The 22008-nt window shown below is 36.4% G+C and overlaps 1 protein-coding gene across 2 annotated transcripts in view; it reads left to right on the top strand.

The window, feature by feature from the left end:
* Positions 1-22008, top strand: part of Pcca (propionyl-CoA carboxylase alpha subunit) — a 512764-nt gene that overhangs the window by 388218 nt on the left and 102538 nt on the right. For both annotated transcript variants that reach the window (XM_004631187.2, XM_004631185.2), the window contains exon 20: positions 16354-16452. In XM_004631187.2, coding sequence (XP_004631244.1) covers positions 16354-16452 — 99 coding nt within the window. The remainder of the gene's footprint in view (positions 1-16353; positions 16453-22008) is intronic.

The following is a 22008-nucleotide window of genomic DNA, read 5'->3' as shown; positions in this document are numbered from 1 at the left end:
CACTGCTGCTCTGTTTTATCACTTTGGTTTTTTTAATCACTTTGTTTTTATAAAAGCTGTTGATTATGATTAGATGTATGATATGTGGCTATTAAACTGAGTAAGATTGAGGAAACCAGATGGAGTTTAAATACAGTACCATCTCCTTTTATAAATAACTATAGACAAAGTTGATTAGCTACAAAATTCACTCATTTGGACAAAAGTATTTATGTTTTTGCCTAGAAAATTTGATGATAATGATGAAGAATCGGCTGAAGGTATCTCTTTAATCACTGATGCCAAGAATGACTTTTTTTTTTTTTTTCAGAACTGGGGATTGAACTCAGGGCCTTGCCGCTTGCCAGGCAAGCACTTATTCTACTGAGCCATCTCCCCAGACCCCCAAGAATGACTTATAAAAGAGTTGTTCTTACTAGTTTGTGGTCAATTTTGAAAGGAAACCTTGGAAGAATCACTACCAAAAACACCAAGGAAATGTGGGAGCTGGCAGTAATTGGTGAATTTGAGGGTAGTGAGCATTGTTTCTGTTAGTTTAAGTTGTCAAAGGTTGAAGAAAACTCTTCTGTTTCAGTCCACCCCGCTGATTTGAGGGCATTAGTTGATGATGTAACCCAAAGCTTTAACATTTAGTTTAACCTACCCAGAGTGCTTTAAATGATCTTGCAGGCATCCTACCCCACACTCAGCCTCACCGAGGATGTCTTTCATTCTTGGTTGACTCTAACATTTTGGCTTGTAATTAAGCCGCAATACAAGAGACATACTGACTTACACGGAGGATGTCTTTGCTAGCATTCTTATATATCATTTGCTTATTCAAGCATGTAAAACTTCCACAAGAGGGAGGAGGTAATTTTGCTTAGATTTCTTGATTGGAATTGTTCTACTATTTGGCACTGGGTGGAAAAAGGAAAAAATCATATTGAAAGTGTTGTTCTATTAATGAAGTTGCTTGTCCTTTTTTGTGCCAAATTTGGCAGGTAAAATTACCATTTATTCTACTTACTAGAGCCAGAGAATAGATTGTTGAGAAAAAGTAGCAATTTAAGTAATGACACTAGATAGAATGTGCTACATTATATACATCTCCCATACTTTTAGATATTGACATGCAAATTTTATTTCTCTATAGTAACGCATTTTGTCTTTAACCACTATGTTACTTCCAGTAGCTTTTATCAACTACATGTAATTTGCTTCCATTGTGAAATATTTTAAAAACTATTACTATTAATTAAATAAATCAAAGTGAAACATTTTGATTCAAGCATAAATTAAAGATTATTACATTTGTCTTGGACATTTCAAATGTATTGCATTATTTTCAAGTGTGAGCAGTTATTTAAAATAAAAATAGGTAAGATGGATATAAAATCTGAAGAGGTCAAGTTCCAGGTGTTCATGATATCTTCCACATTAAATATGGTTTTCCATTTATATGCACTTTAATTTTTGGACTGCAAATTATAAAAGAGATTTTAATCAAAAATGGGAAAACTTTTCAAAATATGAATAGATATTTTGTTGGATTAGTCATTTGTTTCAGTGAAATTCATAAATTTAACATTTGCTTATTGGGAATATTTTATTTCTTTTTTTTTTTAATTTTATTTATTTATGTGTGTGTGTGTGTGTGTGTGTGTGTGTGTGTGTCCAGCTCAGCCCACCAGGGGGCGGGCTGGCTGGCATGTGGTGGCTGGGGGATTGAACCGTGGTCCCTGGGCTTTGCTAAGCTTGTTCTAAGTAGGTGCTCTAGACCACTGAGCCATCTCACCAGCCCCGGGAATATTTTATTTCAATTCATGTATAAATACATACTTATTTGAAATAAACATAACTCACTAAATTTCATGTAGATTAGATGTTTCTTAGTTATAAAACTTCAAATTTAAAAAAATTACTACTATAATTTACATTATAATGTCTTAATTTGTTCCCCCTGCCCCAGAAGAAGCAGAAAATAATTTGGAGATATGTGTTTTTAATTCGTGAATGTGTAGGCTTACAAATGTTAACTCAGAATCAGTTAGGGTTGAGCATTTCTGGGACTTGTAACCATCAGTCACTTCTTTCTGCAGGCTGAACTAACTGGTAGGCAGGTGCAGATGTTACAAAATCTCACATTGCAATTGACACTAATTGGCATAGTTGTTGGCAGTCGTATCAGAAAGCAAAGGGCTGAATGGTTGAATGGGTTTAGAGAACTTGAATGATAATAAGCATTTTTATATGCATCTTGAATTACTTTTGTGACCCAGACTAACAAGAACACTTTATTCTGACCTCATCCTTCCATGAATAGAAATGGGAGAAAGCATGATATGCAGGGTATGTGATTACTGGTTGTTTTTCAGGTAACCTTTTACAGCTATCTGTTCTATCCCTCCCAACACCATTCCCAGCACTCAGAGAAGTTCATGTGTCAAATAAAATGAAGATAGCTATTACTGAGTATTAAATTATTTGATTAATTTGGTACCAAAAGCTTGATTCATTATTATAGTGTAAGCTAAATTTTAAAAAATATTCATTGAGCCGGGCATGATGAGGCACACCTGCAATCCCAGTAAAGGCTATGAGTTCAAGACCAGGCTATGCTATAGGCTGAACGAATAACAAGACCTTGTCTTGAAAAACAACAAAACAAAAACATTCATTGAATTTATGGATGTAACAAGTCTGGGAATTGTTAGCAAGTGGACAAATCAGTGGGAGTATAGATAAAACACAGTTGGCATGAGTGTGTAAGTTTTGAACTTTGAATGATGGATATATTGGGGTTTATTAAGCCTTTAGCCCTCCTTCTGTCTGTTGGTCTGTCTCAGTCTCCCTCTCTTTTGGGGGGTGATACCAGGAATGAAACTCAGGACTGCACGCTAGCCAGGTGGGTGCTGCACCATTCTTTTTGCATATTTTTGTAGTTTTCCAAAATAGAAGGGTGGCTGTTTAATTGGAATGATGACCCCTCCGCCCCTTCACTGTTGTGTACTTGCCAGATCCTTCTCAGGACAGCTTCCCTCTCCCTCACTTGTATCTAAAGTTACCTACATCGAAAATGTAGGTAACTTGCATAGTGCAAGTTAATATACCTAACTTGCATAATGCTGCATAAGTTGATAGTTTTTTTTGTTCATGTATACATAATTTCTTGACCTGTGAATTTATTTATTTATTTTTTAATGTATTTAGTACAGGTTCTGTAGAGTCTCACTACATAGATCAGACTCGTAGTGATCCTCCTGTTTTCAGCCTCCAAAGCACTGGGATTACAGACATATACCATCACATCCAGTCTGAATTGCTGTCTCAGCGTACCCTGGGGGCAGGGCTGGTACAGCTTGTGGTGCTGGGAATCAAACTCAACCTGTGAATTTTAATAGGAGTTTTCTGTACACTCTGCCTTGACTCCTAGGTTGGAAATTTTAGTCACTGGGATGATTCTGTCTGTCCTGCCCACCTACCATCCTTAGTGAAGTGTTCAGTGGTAATTTACATGGTGTGTAATGATGAATCTGAAGGTCTTGCTAAGGGTAATGATAGATTTTTCTTCAGTAGAAATAATTCCAAAAAAAGAAAATACTTTTCCTTAGGTGAGTTAGGAAAGGCTAAGCTTGTTTGCTTATGTAGGTGTTTCCATTTTGGGTTCCTCCTGTGATATAAGAATAGTTGCCTCTTGCTTCCTTCTGTCAGCGGCTGCTCCTCATGGAGGTACCTAGGGAAAGATGCTTGCTGCAGACTCTAGCTTGTAAATACTCTTACTACAGTTACTAGAGCACTGGTTTTTCTGTTAAGATTGCTCAACTTAGGGCCGGGGAGATGGCTCAGTGGAATAAGTGCTTCCCTGCCAAGCACAAGGGCCTGAGTTTAATTCCCAGTTTCGCCAAAAAAAAAAAAAAAAAAAAGAAGAAGAAGAAGAAGAAGAAGAAGAAGAAGAAGAAGAAGAAGAAGAAGAAGAAGAAGAAGAGGAGGAGGATTGCTCAACTTAATTGTTACGATTTTGTCCTTTGACATGAACTACATGAGTACTTATTGCCCATTTTATACTCTGCTGTTTATTTACATTCTTTTGTGATTTATTTGCATCACATAATAGTATATTTTAAAAATGTGTACAGAATACTAATTTTTGACTAATGAGCAGTAGAAAAACTAAGATAATTTTTCAGACTGCTTATTTTCCATCTATTTTTTTTTTTTAAATTTAGTACAGGGTCTCACTATGTAGATTGGACTTGTAGTGATCCGCCTGTGTTCAGCCTCCCAAGAGCTGGCATTATAGGTGCATACCACTATGCCCAGTCTCTTTTTCATCTGTCTTGAAAATTAACTTGAGTTGACTCTTGGTATTTCTTTTTTATTTATTTATTTATTTACTCTTGATATTTTAAAGTAGCATTACTTGAAATGTTTTTTTAATTTTTTATAGCTAAGTGATTAAAATATAAAAATTATTTCATCCCTCCCCCAGTTTCTATTTAGTAGTCTTTAAGAATGAATGTAGTTTGCTTATTAATTTCTTGTACTATTCTTAATTGTTTTCCACTCATTTCTTTCCTTTCTAGCTTTGAATTTGGCCATGCTCGGTGTTTTATTTCTGGTAACTGCTACCAAAACTGATATATATTAACCACACTTTTTGAAGACTCCTGGAAAAGTGCCAGTCTTATTCTCCTTTGAGTTTTAGAACACAGTTTTACAAGTAATAGAGTAGTTTTACTTTGTTCTCAGTTGTCAGAATTAAGAGGATTTATTTAACAACTTGAATAGATAATTTTATTTCTGTGCATATGAAAGTGAAACCCTAGAAATGGAGTAGAATTTTAAGTAGCATTTTAAAATTGTTTTAAATTTCTTTCTTATTCCTTTCCTTTAAATGAGTTATATTAGATATACTAGGCTGTACACACATTGAGTGAACAATGAAATGTTTATCTGTATAAATTCTATGTGTAGATTTTGTATTCTAAAAGGGCTTACTAGAGTCTTTTATGTAGTTGGAATAACTGCTATTGTAAGTACTTACAGATTTTTAAATACAGGCATTATCATCACTTCACAGGATATTACAACTAAAAATATTTGGCCTTTTAAGTTCTTTTATCAGTTTTACTAAAACTATCTTGAAAAGTTTCAAAAGAGAACCATGTTTACAGTAGTCAACTGTCTAAGGTAAAACACACTTATCTGAAAAACTTAAAACACATGAAAGTGGGTCATTATGTGTGTATCGATCTTATGTATATTTTAGTTTAAAATTATTGTAATATATGTAATTAGAAAGATAAAAGAGTTTCTATTTAATATAATTAGATAATTTTATTTTAATATAATGTATTTTACCAAAGATGTACCCATCTTCAAGGTCTGGGTACTATATACTAAGCTCTTCGTAAGGGACATAAAAGCATAAAGCACTAACCTGCTCTTATAAGCTTCCAGTTTGGAGTGGTTGAGGTCATGACAGTAATATTTGTTAGATAAGGCACAATTGGATAAGTACAGAGAGACATAAAATGTTACAGAAATGTAAAATAGGAATACCCTACCCAGTTTGGGAATATAAAGAGGTGATACGGTTGGGTTCAAGGGCTATGAAACAGGAGGTCACAAGCAAACTTAAGATAAATAGTACTGTGTAGTAGGTAACAAAGATTGCGTTGGTAAGGTTGCCTATTCCAAGTATAAGAAATAATAGGAATAAAGTAAATGAAATACTGCCTGTGTGTATTTGCTAAAGAGGGAGTAAAAATCAGATTGCTCTTGAGAGATTGAAATCATTAATACAGAAAACCTAGAGGGCCTTCTGGAACTGGCCCTCTAGGGTTTTTTTTTCTGTATTTATTTTTTATTCATTAGCAACTTGTCATGATTTATATCTAAAATATTCCTCCAATACTTCACGTGTTTAGAGATAGGTCTTTGACAGATGATTAGATCAAGGGGACACTGTACTCACAATGGATTAATCCATTGAAGATTCAGAGTTGAATGTGGCATTAGGAGGTGGCATCTGGTAGAAGGTGGGTTGTGGGTGTTTGACATAGAAAGGCATATTCTTGTCCCTAGCTTGTTCATTCCTCCTCTGCTTCCCAGCTGCCATGCCCTTTGGCCATCCCCTTTTCACCTTAGTGCGAGTTGACCATGGACTCAACCTTTTAGAAACGATGAGCCAAATAAACCTCTCCATTTTTAAGTTGTGGGTGTTGGGTATTATGTCTCAATGACAAGAAAGCTGACTAATACACAAGAAAAGCTGTGGATTTAAACTTTGACAACTCGTGATCAGTGGAGGTGAACAGAATTGTAGGTGATTGATAGAAGAGCTTTGGGAAGATTTTTTTTTTTTGGTTGGGGATAGGAGTGGTGATGGGGTTATTAACAGTACAAAAAGAAATAGAAAGGAAAGTGTATTTCGCTTACTGACTGCTAGCAAAATTCAGTAAGATAGACTAGAATTGTCAGCAATTGTGTGTCGGGGGAGAGAATCAAGCAAGCAATACTTGGTGAATGGACTTTTCTTCTGGAATTTGTTTTTGTCACTCCTACTTGTAATACAGCTCATTAAACTCATTGCTTTCTGGCCAAATTGGCTTGATAAATAACTTACAACATAGACTGGAATTCTTTGATGCCCATCATGACTATCCAAAGAGTTGGCCTGGCCTAATCTATTTTTTGTAACTTTTACCATGGAAATTTTAAGTAGTCACAAAATTGAGACTTTAACAATACAGTGAGCACCATGAGCTATTCTTGTCTACTTATCCTTATTCACTACCTTTGTATTTTATAGGAGACAATACAATCCTATAATTTGATGATAACTGAATTGCAGAGCTTGGTGTCCTAAATTTCCACACCTGTGCCCATTAGTCATCCAGTATACTGTCCTTTTTTCCCCAAAGAGAAACCATTCTTTTTTAAATTTTATTTTATATTGGTGTAAAATCAGTTGGCCCTTTAATTTTTAGCCAAAGTATTGTAATTTTTTGTGATGCATACTCTTTTACTTATTGTGAAAAATATATAAGTTGAATATTTGTGTATATGCTAGACATCTGGGAGGTATGTAGCAAAGTTATCAGCTAAGGGAAGGTAGAAATACTTTTGTAGGATAGTTTTCCTTAGGATGGTTTCCCTAGAATGGTTCATTAGAAAGATAAAAGTTAATTATATCAATTTTCTATTTCCTTTTACAAATAATAATAAAAAACCTAGTAACTTTATCTTACCTACCTGTACTGTTATGCTAATGGTCTATAGAGCTGATAACTGCCCTATACTCTTTGCAAGTACATGATTTCTTACAATCAACCTAATGGATAGTTAATGTGGTGGATTGACAACTGGTGGTCAACTTGTTATATCCAGCCGAACTGAACTAGTTTGGTACTGGGTGTGAGAGGCCCACCAGAGGATTGTGGCCAGTAATGTAAGAGGCAAAACTGAAGAAACTGATGGAAGGCTATTAGGGAAGCTGTTTGGAGAAGTTGTTGGAGCAGCTATTGGAGCTCTTGGGCTATTCTCCTGGGAGACCTTGTCATGTTAGCTTTCCAGGTAAACTTCGTTGTTCTTGTCAGAGGAGGAGCTTGGGACCTCATTGTTTCTGAGAATGGCTATGTTTCACTTTGGAGGAGCAGTGGTCCTCATCTTGGGTGTTGCTTCCTTGCTCCGGAGAAGATGGTACACTGTTCAGTCTTCTGGAGCAGCTTGTCACTTTGGCTTTCCTGATAGGAACTCAGTTTTCTTCATTGCTGGAGAAGGTTGGAACCTCACTGAAGATGCTGAAGTATTCCACCAGAGCTCCAGTTCTTAACTTGGGTGTTGTTCCTTGGCTACAGTTCAGATCCCTCAGCCTGGTAGCACAGATCCTTCATCCCACTGGCACACTAGCTTCCACCACTGACCTCAGGCCTTCCCAGTGCAGATCCGTGAAGCGGGCCTGCAAGAGACATTGTTGGTCTCTTGAGCTTTAGGCCTCCAGTTGGTCTTGTGGGAGGCATTGTTATGAGCTCTAGGTCTTCAACTGGACTCACGCAGGATATTAGGATTCAGACCCTCAGCTGGATTCTTTGGTCTTTAGTGTGTGACAGATTTCCTGCACTTTATGTACATGATTCTTCAGGTGATTCATTATAAAATAACCTTCTAAAATGTATCTTGTGGGGCCGGGGAGATGGCTCAGTGGAATAAGCACTTCCCTGGCAAGCGCAAGGGCCTGAGTTCAATCCCTGGTTCCGCCAAAAAAAAAAAAAAAGATCTTGTATTATTCCCCTTGCACATCTCCAAACTATGACAGTTAAATTTTTATCAGGTCTTGCTTGAGATATAATTATTCAGAGCAAATAGCTGATTGTTAGCTTATTCATTAGATGGATATAATGAGTAGATGTTTAGGCAGCACCTGCTACACCTCATTTTTATGTGGTGAAAGTTCTGGAACAAGCTATGAGAACATAAAAAAGGGAAAAGTTTTATCACTTGTGTTTTTATTGCATTCTAGCAGTTGTCTTATAATTCATGATTAATTTTAATAACATAAAACTAATTCTTTTGAAAGTAAATTTGTTAGTGATTTTAAGATATAAATTTAAAGCTTTCAAATATACTATGGAATTATAATGTGAAAAAAGATAAATATTTTAGTATGTATATCAAGACTGTCATTGATTGTCATGAGGTCTGAAAAAAAGGATTTTCTGGCAAGTTTATACTCTTTGTAGGTAGGAGCTTAGAAGACAGAATATCAAATACTTTTTTTTTTTTTTTTTCCGGAACCAGGGATTGAACTCAGGCTCTTACACTTGCCAGGCAAGTTGATTGACAGAAATGGACTATTAGCTGCTCCTAGTACTAGAATGCTAAACTGTCAAGAGTTGAGCATAACCTATAAACTAGGTAAAATTAATAGGAAATAGCACCTCAGTGTTGCAGTGTGTGGGAATTTTGGAAGAGTAACTACTTAGACATTCTTATGAAAGTCCTGCGTATGTATATGTATATGTATATGTATATGTATATGTATATGTATATGTATATGTCCTGAAGTGCTGAACTACAAGCTTACTTAATGGGATTTTATTGCTATCTTTGGTAGTAAAAAGAAAATTGAATGAGATTGAGAATAATCACTATTTCTGGAAGAGTAGATAGTATCACTAGAACTAGCTTTTATTGAGGGTTATTATATAGTAATACTAAGTTCCCAGTTTGATGATCATAGCCACATTATGAACATGCATTTTACATATAAGGAAATGGAGAGCTGGGTGGTCAAGTATCTGTAGAACTTAGGTTCAAGCACAAACCTTCTATTAACTATACTCAATGGAAATCCAGGATTTCAAACATGATCTAGTAGCAGAACTTCAGTTGCTCCATATGTAGAACTCATCTACCTACTATTCATTAGGCTGATGATAATTTATGGTATGATCTACAGAGAATGACCTTATCACACCAATCCAAAAGAAACCACTACCATAATTAATCTGTGGGTAAAATAACATAGGATATCTTTTTAAACTGTAAAACAAATTAAAGTTGTTACTGATCAATTAATGAGGTGATAATTAAACAGATTTTAGGCTTCCTTTTTTTTTTTTTTTTTTCTGGAACCAGGGATTGAACTCAGGCCCTTGCACTTGCCAGGGAAGCACTCATTCCACTGAACCATCTCCCCGGCCCCAATTAAACAGATTTTAGACAATCTGACTGATTACAGATCACTACCTAAAATTTTTTTTGTAATTCACATCATTTGAGATATATTTAATTACATTTATAACATGCATATCTAATATAATCTTGTGACAGATTGATGTATCTTCGCTATGATTATGTCTGATACTTTTTATGTTTTTGTCATTGTTATGTATGTTTTGGGGAGAGAAATAGGATTATTTCCAAGGTGATAGTGATATAGAACAAATTTGGGAGAAATGATTGGTCCTTTTTGTTTTTATAAAATAGCCATCTTATTTCCCTATAGAAGATTATGAGTTATAATTACTATATTTCAGAATGTTAGTTTAATAGAAACAAGAGCAGAATGAAGAAAAACCCACCCATGTTGTATTAAAATAACAGGACTATTATAATTCATCTTGAATTGTTAGGAATCATCAATTACTGTGATATCACAGAATGTTTGTTTTGTCATATTCTAGCTAGTAAGTAAATGAAGCTAATACCTTAGCAAAATCAAGGAAAATCATAGGCTTCTTATTGCCAATATCTTAAACTATATTTGTGTTTTCCATGTCTAGCAGCAAGTTATGTACAATTCAGTGAACTACAGAATGTTAGATGGTGATGATGCCCCATGTTATTAACTGTGTGTCATACAAATTCCTTCATTAATGGAAGTATGGATATGTCTCCTTTATTTGATGCACAATTGAATAATCATATTTTTCTTAGTATTTAAGAGAGAAGGATCAAAAGAACCAGTAAATGTCTCAGTCTCTAGAACAGTCTTCTCTCAGAATGTGAATACACAATGAACACTTATTAAATGCTAACACTGTATCTTTTATTTAGATTACATTTCTTTTAACGTGTAGGTTGAAGTGCAATTCTCTGAAGGGTATAATGAGTAATTTCTTCTGTAAATTATATATGTGGCTCTTTCATTTCCTCATGTAAAACAGAGGAGAGGGTCAAGTTAAGGGTCCAGTATTTCAGACACTTTTCAGCCTAAGTCAAATCTGCAAACTGCATTTCTTTTGCACTTGTGCACTGGAGTCATGTTCAGTATAAAACCCTCTTAATAAGGCAAGAACTAGTTCCTTTGTGGAATGAGTTAAAGCTTGATCAATAAATCTGTTTATTATCCTTTACTTTGTTTTTAGAAATAGAAGCAAAATGCATAAAATAGGGAAATGCCTAGATTTTGATCAATTTGACTATGTACAAAGTCAATCTCCTTAACATTTGATAACAAAAAAGAGACTAGAATTTATATATGACAAAAAGATGTAGTGAATCAAAAACACTTAATGGCCCATATCCTGTGAAAATTTTATTATTTTTAGAAAATACTTTTAACAGTACTTTGTTTTCTAAGTTTTATATCCCTAATGTTAAGTAAAATTGTAAAAAATATTTAGCATGTGCCTACTGCAGTAAAAGTTATAATGTTTTTACTGTGTCAGGAGGTATTGCTGGGGAAGTGGGATTTTTTGTTTTTTTAATGGTAAAGGATGTAAGTAATCTCTCATGTCAAATTAATTCAGGGCGTATACTTTTTTTCCCCTTATGATGACGTACATAGGAAAATTGAATGTTCCAAACAATTCATGGAAACTGTTCCACAGCAGCATCTGTACTACAATTGCAGTTAAATGCTTTTAATGGAATACAAAATTCCATGTAGATGATTAAATGTGGAAAATGCTTTCTCTTCTTGAAATTGAAGAGAAAGCATGGTTTTGAATTGTTGTTTTAAACAGCATAAATAGTCTTATTTTGAATAACTTTTAACCAAACCTATGTCTTTGATTATTCTGGGAGCAAGTTTTCAGAAAATAGCGAGTGCGAAGATCAATTTCATGAATTCCACCCACCATAGCCTTGCTTTGATTCATTCAAAATTATAATGCCTATACTTTAAATTAGCATGTAATCTTTAAATGATTGCAGAATGGTGAGACATCTGATGTCCCTACGCTGGACACTGCATGTGGCACATTCCTTTTTTTTTAACCCCCTTTTTTTAGAGTTTACACGTTTCAAAACCAGCAGTACATCCATTTACTCATTCTCGCAGTTTTTTCATTTCCCCTTTTATATCTGGTTTTGTAAATGATCACTTTCCTGTTTGTAGAATTGTCCTGGCTCACACAAGGAGCACGAATAGGAATGAGGAGGGCCCTGTGTGGGCAGGGAGTGTGCTTAGCCATGTGGCTGAGAGATGGGTGTGTTGTCCAGGTTCGTGGCATGCTAGCAGCAGTGAGATGGAGAGCAGCCCTCCATGTGTTTGAGAGCCTGTTCAGTCCTTTATTGTTCACCCTGCCTCACTGTCCTCTGCCTTTCTATGTAATCTCTATGCTTCTTCCACTCCTCCATTGTGATGCCTGCGCTTGTTCTAAAACTGTCGGAGGAAAGGGCAGATTGTCAATAGTTTTGTCCACACCTGAAAGCATGGCACATGCAGCCAGTGTAGACTGCAAATGGGTAAAAATATATTCAAAGGGATAGATTAAGCAGTAGAGGAGGTATGTGATAGGGTGAAGGAAAAGGATGTGAGTGATGATAAAAAGATAAGAGGAGTCACATCTGTGACTTCAGTTTTGGTAAAGAGAGGCAGTCATAACAAGAGCACGGCTCAGGATCAGCATTATAATTAAGGTAAATTTCTTGCACTGTGTTCTAGGTCTGTTTATACAACATGACATCTTTAGGTTAATGCTTCTAAATGGAGGTGTTGTGTCTTTGATTTGTCTTTAAAATATAAGGGTTTTAGAGCTGGTGGGATAGCTTAGCAGACTAAAGCACCTGCTTAGGCAAGCTTGCAAGCTCAGGGTCTGCGGTTTGATCTCCAGCACCACATACACACCTGCCACGCCCCCTGAGCCAGCCAGAGTCCAGGCTGGTGGTGCATACCTGTAATCTCAGCGCTGGGAGGCTGAAAGCAGGAGGATCACCGCGAATCTGAACTGTGTAGTGAGATCCTGTAACAACCAAACCATTTTAAAAAATGCAAAGGATTTTATATAATTTAAAACATTCTGGTATTTTTTCTGTGTTAAGATATTTCAGTAATATTATCTGCCTTGTGAAAGGTGTGAGATTTTGAGCCCCAGAGTATTATGTCACTTGTCACTTTGCTCTTGGTGTATTTTTCTTTTTATCTCAATAAATTTGACTTAATTTGTTAGCTATTATTGTCCATTTTAAAAAAGATCTTAAAGCCTTCTATCCCCAAATGGAGGTTCTTGAGTAGAACAGAAATTCCTTTATACTACTGGAATTTATTGTCAGAATGTACCTGAAATAAAGCAGCTTTGCAACCACAAAACTACAGCAGCTTTAGACCTAGCAGAGATTTTTGTTATTGTTGCTTCAGGTACCTGCGAAACATATAAAATTAGCTGTACTGGAAGAAATCAGTGAATGTACAACCAGAGAAATATTGTTTTGGTTACTCTTCTCTCATTGCTGGGAAAAAACTCAACACTCAAAATGAAGGAAGGAAAGGTTTATTTACTCATAGTTACTGGAGGTTTCAGTCCATACTCAGCTGGCTCCAAGGCAGACTGGCATATGGCAAAGAGCAACCATTTGTGGCTCTGACAAAAAGCAAAAAAACAAAACAAAACCAACCCCCCCCAAAAAAAAACAAGGAAGGAGTAGCAGCAACAATGGCTATGGACAGGAACTCTGTCTCCCTTTAAGTTGCATCCAGGTGTATGCCTCAGGCTGGGTATAGCACTCGCACCATAATCCCATCATCACTCATATCCATAATCCCAGTGGATCTTGAGTTAGTAACAAACTCTAGAAGTTTGCCCCATGACTACTTGAGGCTTTGGGGGAACCACTGGACACAAACCCTAATTATCAATCTGTGAAACAAAGTTTTAAGGAAACTGCTACTAAGTATTATATGTCTTCTAGTGAAACATCTGGAATAGCTGTTGTTTACATATTACAATGATGGAAGAAATTAGCACACTTATACTTCTCCCTTTAAAGAAATCTTACAATATATATAGTACACTTAAATAGAGCAAAATTTTAAAAGATTTAGTGGGTTTCTTCTAACTCTGTTTCCCAGCTGCTCTGTTCCACTTAGACATTTGTCTAGGGCTATTTGGTGCTTTTTGAGGGGGGAGGTGTGGTTAACTGGGAAATTGAACTCAGGACCTTGCACTTGCCAGGCAGGTGCCTGTGCCACTGAGCTGTCTTCCCAACCCCAGATGCATCTTTTAAAAAATCATAGGTTTTTGGGGTTTTTTTAGCCTTAAATGATAACATACTGTATACCTAATTCCACATTTTCTTGGGGACTGTTTATATATCTGTACAGATGTTTATTTTTGAAGAAGCCTTGGCTGGGTATAAAATTAGGAGACATTATTTTTCTTTTTTCAGTATCTAGACCATAGTGCCCTTTGGTCTTCTTTGTCTATTTTGCACTTGAGCTATTAGAGTGACCTGAGAGTTTTTCTTTCTTGTTAGAGGTTTTTTAATTTCTGCCTGTATAACTACGTAATTGTGTCACTAGTCTTAAAATTCCATAAACATCAGCCTACAGATTCAAGGTTATTATTTATTTTGAAATGTTTTATTCAATCATAAAAGTCAACATTGTGCTTATTCTTTTTTCTTCATATACCTTTTCAATGAAAACATTTGTGTATTTTTCCTCCTTTCTCCCCCTCCCATTTCTGTTGTCTTCATTGTAACTTGCTTTTATATTATTTTTGCAGTTTTGCTTTATATGATTTTTCCATGTTCTGGTATTTCTTCCTAGTCACATTCTATTTTTGGTTGTTTCTTAATGTGACTTTTATCTCTATAATGTTATTTTTTTTCTTCATTTTTTTCCTGAGGTTGCTTTTCATTTCCTTCTGTTGTTGCATAATCTCTTCTTTGAACCTTTGTTTTTCTTCAAAAAAAATTTTTAAGAGGGGTCATATTTCCTATGGTTGCCTTTGAAACTTTGGAGAATTATTTATCTGGACTCTTCCTGTGTTTCTTTGAGTTCTTCTGTGTTATATGCTCTTAATTTTATTTTTCCCTGTATACTCCCCCACCCCAAACTATATATGAAGATACATATTGGTTATTTTCTGATTGTCATTTATTTTGTACTAGGGAAGGCTGTGCTAAGCATGAGGTAGCTGCAGCTTTTCCTTGGGCTTGTTATCTGTTAACTCACCAGATCTGCTGTTTGCTTCCTTTGCTGCAGGGCTTCCCATCAGTTGTTGACATTGAAGAGTTAAGGGGGTGGTTCTTTAAGTAAGGTTTAGACTATGGAAGGGCCATCTCCACTCTCCATGTACATTTGTGGTCACCCTTGCCTACAGAATTAGGTGTGAGCAGTATGTATAGCACAGTAATAGCAATTCTTTACTTCAGTCTGCCCCACCTTTCTATGGTATTAAACTGTGGTTCAATGAGATAGTCTCCACTTCCCCTGTGACATCCTCACAGTTAAACTTTCACCCACAATACTGTCAGTAGACTCATTGCATCTGTTGGTCAGAGTTACGTATCTTGGAGGAGTCCACTTAGTGCTGGAGCTCTGAGAAGGCACGTTTCCTCCCCTCCCCTTACAGTTTCTGATTTGGAACTATGGTAATGGCCTTGCTTCAGTTATATGGTGGTATTACTTATTTGTACTTGTCACTTACCAGTTATACAGGGAAATACAGTTTAGTTTTTGATCATAATGTTTATTCTTTTTTCTAATTCCTCTACCTCTGGTAGGTTATGGGGGAAGAAAACTATGCCTTAACTTGGAGAGTATCTTTTAAAAAATTAGTAGTGAGGGACTTGCTAGGCAGCGTGTATCTTCATTCTGCTACATGTTTGTTTTGAAACTTGAGCTAATGTTGTATTCTATTTTTAGGTTGTCTATTACAGACTTAAAATAATGTTTTCTTGTCTCTTTTACTAAGGGTATTATCATTGGTGAGTGAAAATGAAAAAAGAACTTTTGGTACTTGTTATTTTAAATTAATTTTTTCCTTTCAGTTGCTTTTGCATTATTCATATGGAAATTAAATCTTTTCCCTTAAGTATATCTCCATTTGAAAAACTGTGGGTTTTGTTTTTGCTTTTTGAGCAATGATTTGACAGAATTGATCATTTATGATTGACAAAGTATGATGGAATTTTGCAGAGTTGGAGTGGTCTTAGATATTCAACACCAAAGAATTTCATCTAATTAAAGCTTCTGTTTAATTAAGATAACAATGCATAGTCCTTCATTAAAATTAACACAGAAAAAGTTCTTCCTTGGTCCTTGGAGAGGATATTATATGCAAGGCTTGTTGTGTGGGTTGCAAAATGTCACTGGAATTTATATGCATTACTTGTCTAATTGCAGTAAATGTAGCATGTCCAGATAGGTTTCGAGTTAGAAAGCTGTTTGTTACTTATCGCAAATGCTTGAAACCTCAGTATCTGGAGGCAGCTGTTCACAGGTCCTTCACCTCTCCCCAGAGATGACTAGGGAGACTCTGTTGTTGGACCCTGTCTTTCATGGCAGGAGCAGTAAACATGACAGGTTGTTTGGAGCCATCTGTTTAAAATGGCTGCTGCTTTGTATGCAGCAATGAACTTGAGACCAGTTTTTGTCTGTCTTCATGGTAACAGTCTTATTTGGTGTCACAACAGGTGGAAGTTGATGGGTCGAAACTAAATGTGACCAGTACGTGGAACCTGGCTTTGCCCTTGCTGTCTGTCACTGTTGATGGCACTCAGAGGACTGTGCAGGTAAATGATTTTCTTAGAGGGCTTCCTCCAGATCAAAATCTGTGTCAATACTTATGTCATCGGTACGTACAGACATAGCGAGGAAAAGCTGTATTTTATTCGTATTTTACTTTTTATAGTTGTAAACATTTTTTCTTTAGAGGATTTTAAATTACATCTTAATGTGAGTACTTAACGTTTTCTTTTTTTTCCAGGCAATCTCGGAAAGTTATTGCATTATATTTTATTAGAAATAATGAGTTCTGCAACTATTTAAAAAAAATCTTAGAGCCACATTTTCTTTTTCATTGTGGGCTCTTAGTGGTAAATGTGACTTACATGTACTGCTGCCTTTAGAATCCATGTAATCAAGTTGTATAGTATTAGATTAGTAGAAACATGAGCTAGAAGGGTTGACTGTCCATTGCACATAACTTTGTAAAAACAAGTAATCTTAATTTGTAACCTTTATTTTTTCTCTTAGTATACAATATCTTATGTTGATGAGAGACCTTAAACACAGCGATGATAGAATGTTCTTTGTAACCATTGACCTCTGTTTTTAAGAAGTAAGCAATCAAGAGAGAGATTGCCAAAATTCCTCCATTTCACTTCACACTGAAGTTTAGAGTTTGGGACACAGGAGGGAGGTAAAACAACAACCGCAAAAAAAAAAAACAAACATGGAAAATGTGGCTGTCACATGTAAATGAAAGTCATAAGTCCCCTATATCATTACACACTTTATCTTTAGCTTCATTTTTTATAGAAAGCCAAATTTTAGGCGCCGGGGAGATGGCTCAGTGGAATAAGTGCTTCCCTGGCAAGCGCAAGGGTCTGAGATAAATCCCCAGTTCCACAAAAAAAAAAAGAAAGAAAGCTAAATTTTAGAACCTAGGAAATTAAAAGAACCATAAATAAAGACAAATCTACACCTGACTCCTATGTACCTCTAGTAGAGTCTATGAGGAAGGGGATTCAGATTCCATAACAAGTGTTTAATGACCAAAACCTTCAAGCCACATTCCCTTGCTATATTGTCTCTACTTACAATTCTAAGGACTTGGAACTCTCAGTACTCAGCCTTGTATTTTGACTTTGGATTTGTGATTTATCCTTATATAGCATTTTTTTTGTCCCTTATACTTTCTTCATGGTCTAACTTACTGTCTTATTTTATTTTCTGACTTTCTATGTATCTATGAATTAGGAGATAAAACTCTTTGAGACCCTTGAAAGAAATATCACTAGATAAATTTCTCACAATCTACATTCACTTATTACATCTTCAAAAAGTGTGATTTTGTTAACACTTGTTTGTGTTCAGTAGAATGTTCTCCATTCTCTGAATGTATTATAGTTCAGTCTTGTGTTTTGATTATGTGAGTTGTTAGTATGAGAGGGAAGGAACACATAAGCCTCCATTATGCTTTGTGTCTAGATGTCTCCCCAAAGCCTTAAGCAATCATGGGATGGGCTTCTAGAGTTTATGCTGAGATTAGGGGTGTGAGTGCTACACTCACCCGGGGGTGGGTTGCCTGTGTACAATGTAAGGGATGGAAAGAAGCTTGCTCTTCCTCCTTTTCGCTCTTGCCGTTTTTCTCTCTCCTGCTGCCATGAAATGTTGCTTCTCTGCCAAGCCACCGTGTGTTGGAGCTACCTGATTATGGACTGAAACCTCCATAAACTGTGAGCTAAATAAACCTTTCTTCCTTTTACCTTGGGTGTCAGGCATTTTGTCTTAACAAGGAGGTAAAAGTAATGGAGACAGCCTCTTGTCCAAACTTGTGTTTCATGTTACTTTCAGCTTCCTTATCCATGCATGACCTTGTAGATAGCTGTCCTGAGGGCATTTTGACAAGTAGTATTATCTGAGTATGCATTTATAATAATTATCAGAAGTACTTTCTTTGCCTCCAAGTTAATGTTTAGTAACTTTTTCAGTCCAGTAAATTCTTTGCCACGAAGAGTGTTAATATCCCTGAAATAAATGACCAATTAAAGGCAGATTCCTTGACTTTCAGAGGAGGTCATTGTATCAAGGTAGTGGTCTCTAATTGGAAGGAAATAAACTCTTGCATAAAGGTAAATGGTATATTGGGGGGGGGGAAGATACCTAAAAAAAATGAGGAGAGTTTTTCCTTTGGAGAGTGAATGTGTTTTTCTTTCTGTGGGCATTAGCATTCATTTCCAACTCCAAAATATAATGTGGGCCTCGTGCAATGTATGTCAGTTATAGTGATCATAAATAACACACAGCGCTTATCCTGCCTCAGCTATAGTCTGAGGCATAATATGTATGTTGACTCTAATATTCACAAGTGTATAAAATAGATATCATTATTGTTATAAATAAAGCCACTGAGGATCAAAGAATGTAGGTGACTTATTCAAGGTTAAATAAAAAGTAGAGACAACTAACAGATTCCCCCTACCCACCCAACCCCAGCGTTAGGAATTGAACTCAGACTTTGAGCTATATATTCCAGCTCAAGTATGTAAGGTTTTTTCCCCCAAAGAGCATGTAGGGTTTTTTTTTTAATACTTTTTAATTTTTTAATGTATTTGGTTGATGCAGGGTCTCGCTATGCAACTCAGACTTGTGGTGATCCTCCTGCTTTCAGCCTCCCCAGTACTGGGATTACAAGCATGTGCCATCATGCCTGGACTCTGGCTGGCTCAGCCCACCCTGGGGGTAGAACGGGCAATGTATGTGGTGCTGGGAATTGAACCGCAGTCCCTGTGCTTGCCTAACCTTGCCTAAGCAGGCACGTTAGTCCACTGAGCTATCTTGCTGACCCCAAGTGCATGTATTTTTACCTATATGTTATAGCACTTTCTGACTTCCCCCATCAGACTTCAAGTAGTAATTTATCTCTGACTGATGTTTTAAAGCAGAGATGCTCAAACTTTGATGTGCTACAGAATCAATTAGAAGATTCATTAAAACTGAGATTCTTGAACCATATCCATAGTGTTTAGAAGGTGTGGGCTAGGTCTGATTTCTAACAGTTTCCTAGTCTGCTAGTCTCAAGAACCACAGTTGAGAACCACTGGCTTAAACCTGTGCAGTCAGGAAGTACCCTGGTGGGGAATGGTGAGGCAGGTGGATGCCAGATCATACAAAGTCTTGCTAGTTGTATAGTGGAAACTCTGTAGTTAAGCCAGTGGAGCTCTGTGGGAAACTGTTCATTTAGGAAGTGATGGTTTCGGATGCCTTGTCAAGAGTGCATTGAAGAAGAACGAGGTTGAGATTAAAGGCAAAGGGAGAAGTTAACAGGTATTAGAATAGAGATAGGAAATGATTTTCAGAGCAGTGAGAATGACAAAGAGATTTGCAAAGGTGACAGGAGGAGAGAACTGTCATGTCTGTCCCTAAGCATGGTCACATCTCAAAGGCTTGTTCCTAACCCCTTTTTGCTGTCTTAGTGGGCTGCATTGTTCTAAGTTTCAGCTCAGTGTTTCCAAGGAAGTAGCTTGGAAAATGCTACTATGTGTTGGTATTTCTCTCTGCACTGTTTATGGTAAGTTCTGAGACCTATGGGCTGGCTATCACCTAAGGTGTTTTTTGAGTGATCTAAAAGAAATAACTGCTATTCTTTTTTCCTAGATTTTTATATACTCAAAATAATATATACTATACCCATATAAAAATGAAGGAATACCAGTGCAAAAATCTGTTGCCATCTATATAAAAAACAGATATTACCAATATTATTGATTACATATTGTTCCTCTTTTGTTCTTTTATTTTACGGTGCTAGGGATCAAACTCAGATCCTGGTGCATACTAGATGAATTTTCTATCATTGAACTATATCTCCAGTTTCTCTTTGATCCAACCCTTAGTCTTCATGCCCTAATGTAACTACTATTATGATTTGGGACATTTATGTATTTTGTAAAACTGTGAACAGTTATTCAGTTTCTTACTTTATGTAATTAGCTCCCTATCACTGTATTCTTCTGGGAATTGCTTTTCCCACTGCAACACTATGTCTGTGAGACTGGTCTAGGTTGGTGTGTGTAGTTCCAGTTTATTTATTTCCATGCGGTATGTTTCTGTTAATTTTCTGTCACTATAGTAACATACTGCAGATAATTATCAGAAGAAAGGGTTTATGGTGGCTCACAGTTCTGGGTGCTCTGGTCCATGGTCTGGCCGACCTGCAGACTCTTGGCTATGGGCTGCTGCTGCTTGTGCTGGGGCCTGTGTGCTGGAGTGAACAGCTCAGCTCCTTCTGGGAAGCAGCAGGAGCAGAGGGAAAAGACAGGGTTCCACACAGTCTGCAAAGGCAGCCCCCAGTGACCCAAGAGCCTGGCCCTAGGTCTGCTACCTCCCAGTGATACCACCTGGTGACAAGCCTTTAACACGTGCAGTTTTGTGGGGACATTTGTTATTTATTTTTTTAAATTTTTCTATTAATTTTAATGAGAAAGAAATAGCAAAGAGACAGTTTCACAACAGGTTAGTAGGACAGTTACAATAATATATTGCATATTGTCTTTGTAGTATTCAGAGTACAAGATACAGACATGATATATTGTCTAAACACTACTAGTACAAATCTTTATTCTCACTGAACTAAGAGAAAGTAGCTGTATATCTATCCTATTTTGTATATACAGATATATAGATACACACACACACACACACACACACACACACAAAATGGTCCTTCATTTATATCCCCCTTTTTTGTTTTCTTTTGTCAGAGATGGGTGTTCCATTGCCATTCAAATATTGTAGGTGCTTGAATTCAGCAAGACATTCATTATTTAAACTATAGCAATGTTATTACAACATATTAGTTTGCCATTTTGTACTTATTTATTGTCCTCTATGTAGACTTTGCATTTATTTTTCTTGTTTTCACAAATGCTGCATCTATCACACATTCTTCTAATGTTTTCTCATGAAATTAGAGTTTCTCCAGGGCATATGCTGGTAGAATGTCTTGGTCTTACATTTCAGTGGCAAGTGATTTTTCTCTATGTGGTTGTACTAGTGTAAGTGCCTGCCAGCAGTAATGTGAAGGCATTAATGGTAATGGTATTCTGTACTTTCTCTGTCAGGCTCTGGTTTTGTAAACACTTCATACTTACTATTTTATGTTATCCTTACAACAACATGATAAAATCTACACTAGTATTATCCTTCATTTTACATTTAGGAAGTCAGAGGCATTTGGAAGTGAAATTGCTTGCCGCCACTTTCTTCTAGTAAATGGAAGAAACAGAATTTAAACCCAGGAATTTGTACCCTTAACAATTTTACTTCATATCTAAGTGAATTCCTGGTATTCCCAGACTACTAAAGTTTTTTCTAAGAGGTTTAAATAGTACCTTTGTCATTTGAGTGTACATTTGCCAGATTGTTAATGACGATAGATAGTTTTAAATTGATTAACTATTTTACTTTCCTTTAAAAGTTGGTTCATGGTTTTTGCCCACACTTTTAAAAACTGAATTACTCCAGTCCTATCCCAGGTCCGGTGAGTGTGTGGAGAGCTTCCTGCTACCCTGCGCCGGCGGGACCAGTCCCAGCCCAGGCGCAGCGTGGGCCGGACCCTCTCC

Source organism: Octodon degus, unplaced genomic scaffold, assembly GCF_000260255.1.
Source record: "Octodon degus isolate 3935 unplaced genomic scaffold, OctDeg1.0 scaffold00039, whole genome shotgun sequence".
Taxonomy (NCBI): domain Eukaryota; kingdom Metazoa; phylum Chordata; class Mammalia; order Rodentia; family Octodontidae; genus Octodon; species Octodon degus.
This window is presented reverse-complemented; position numbering and strand designations above follow the sequence as displayed.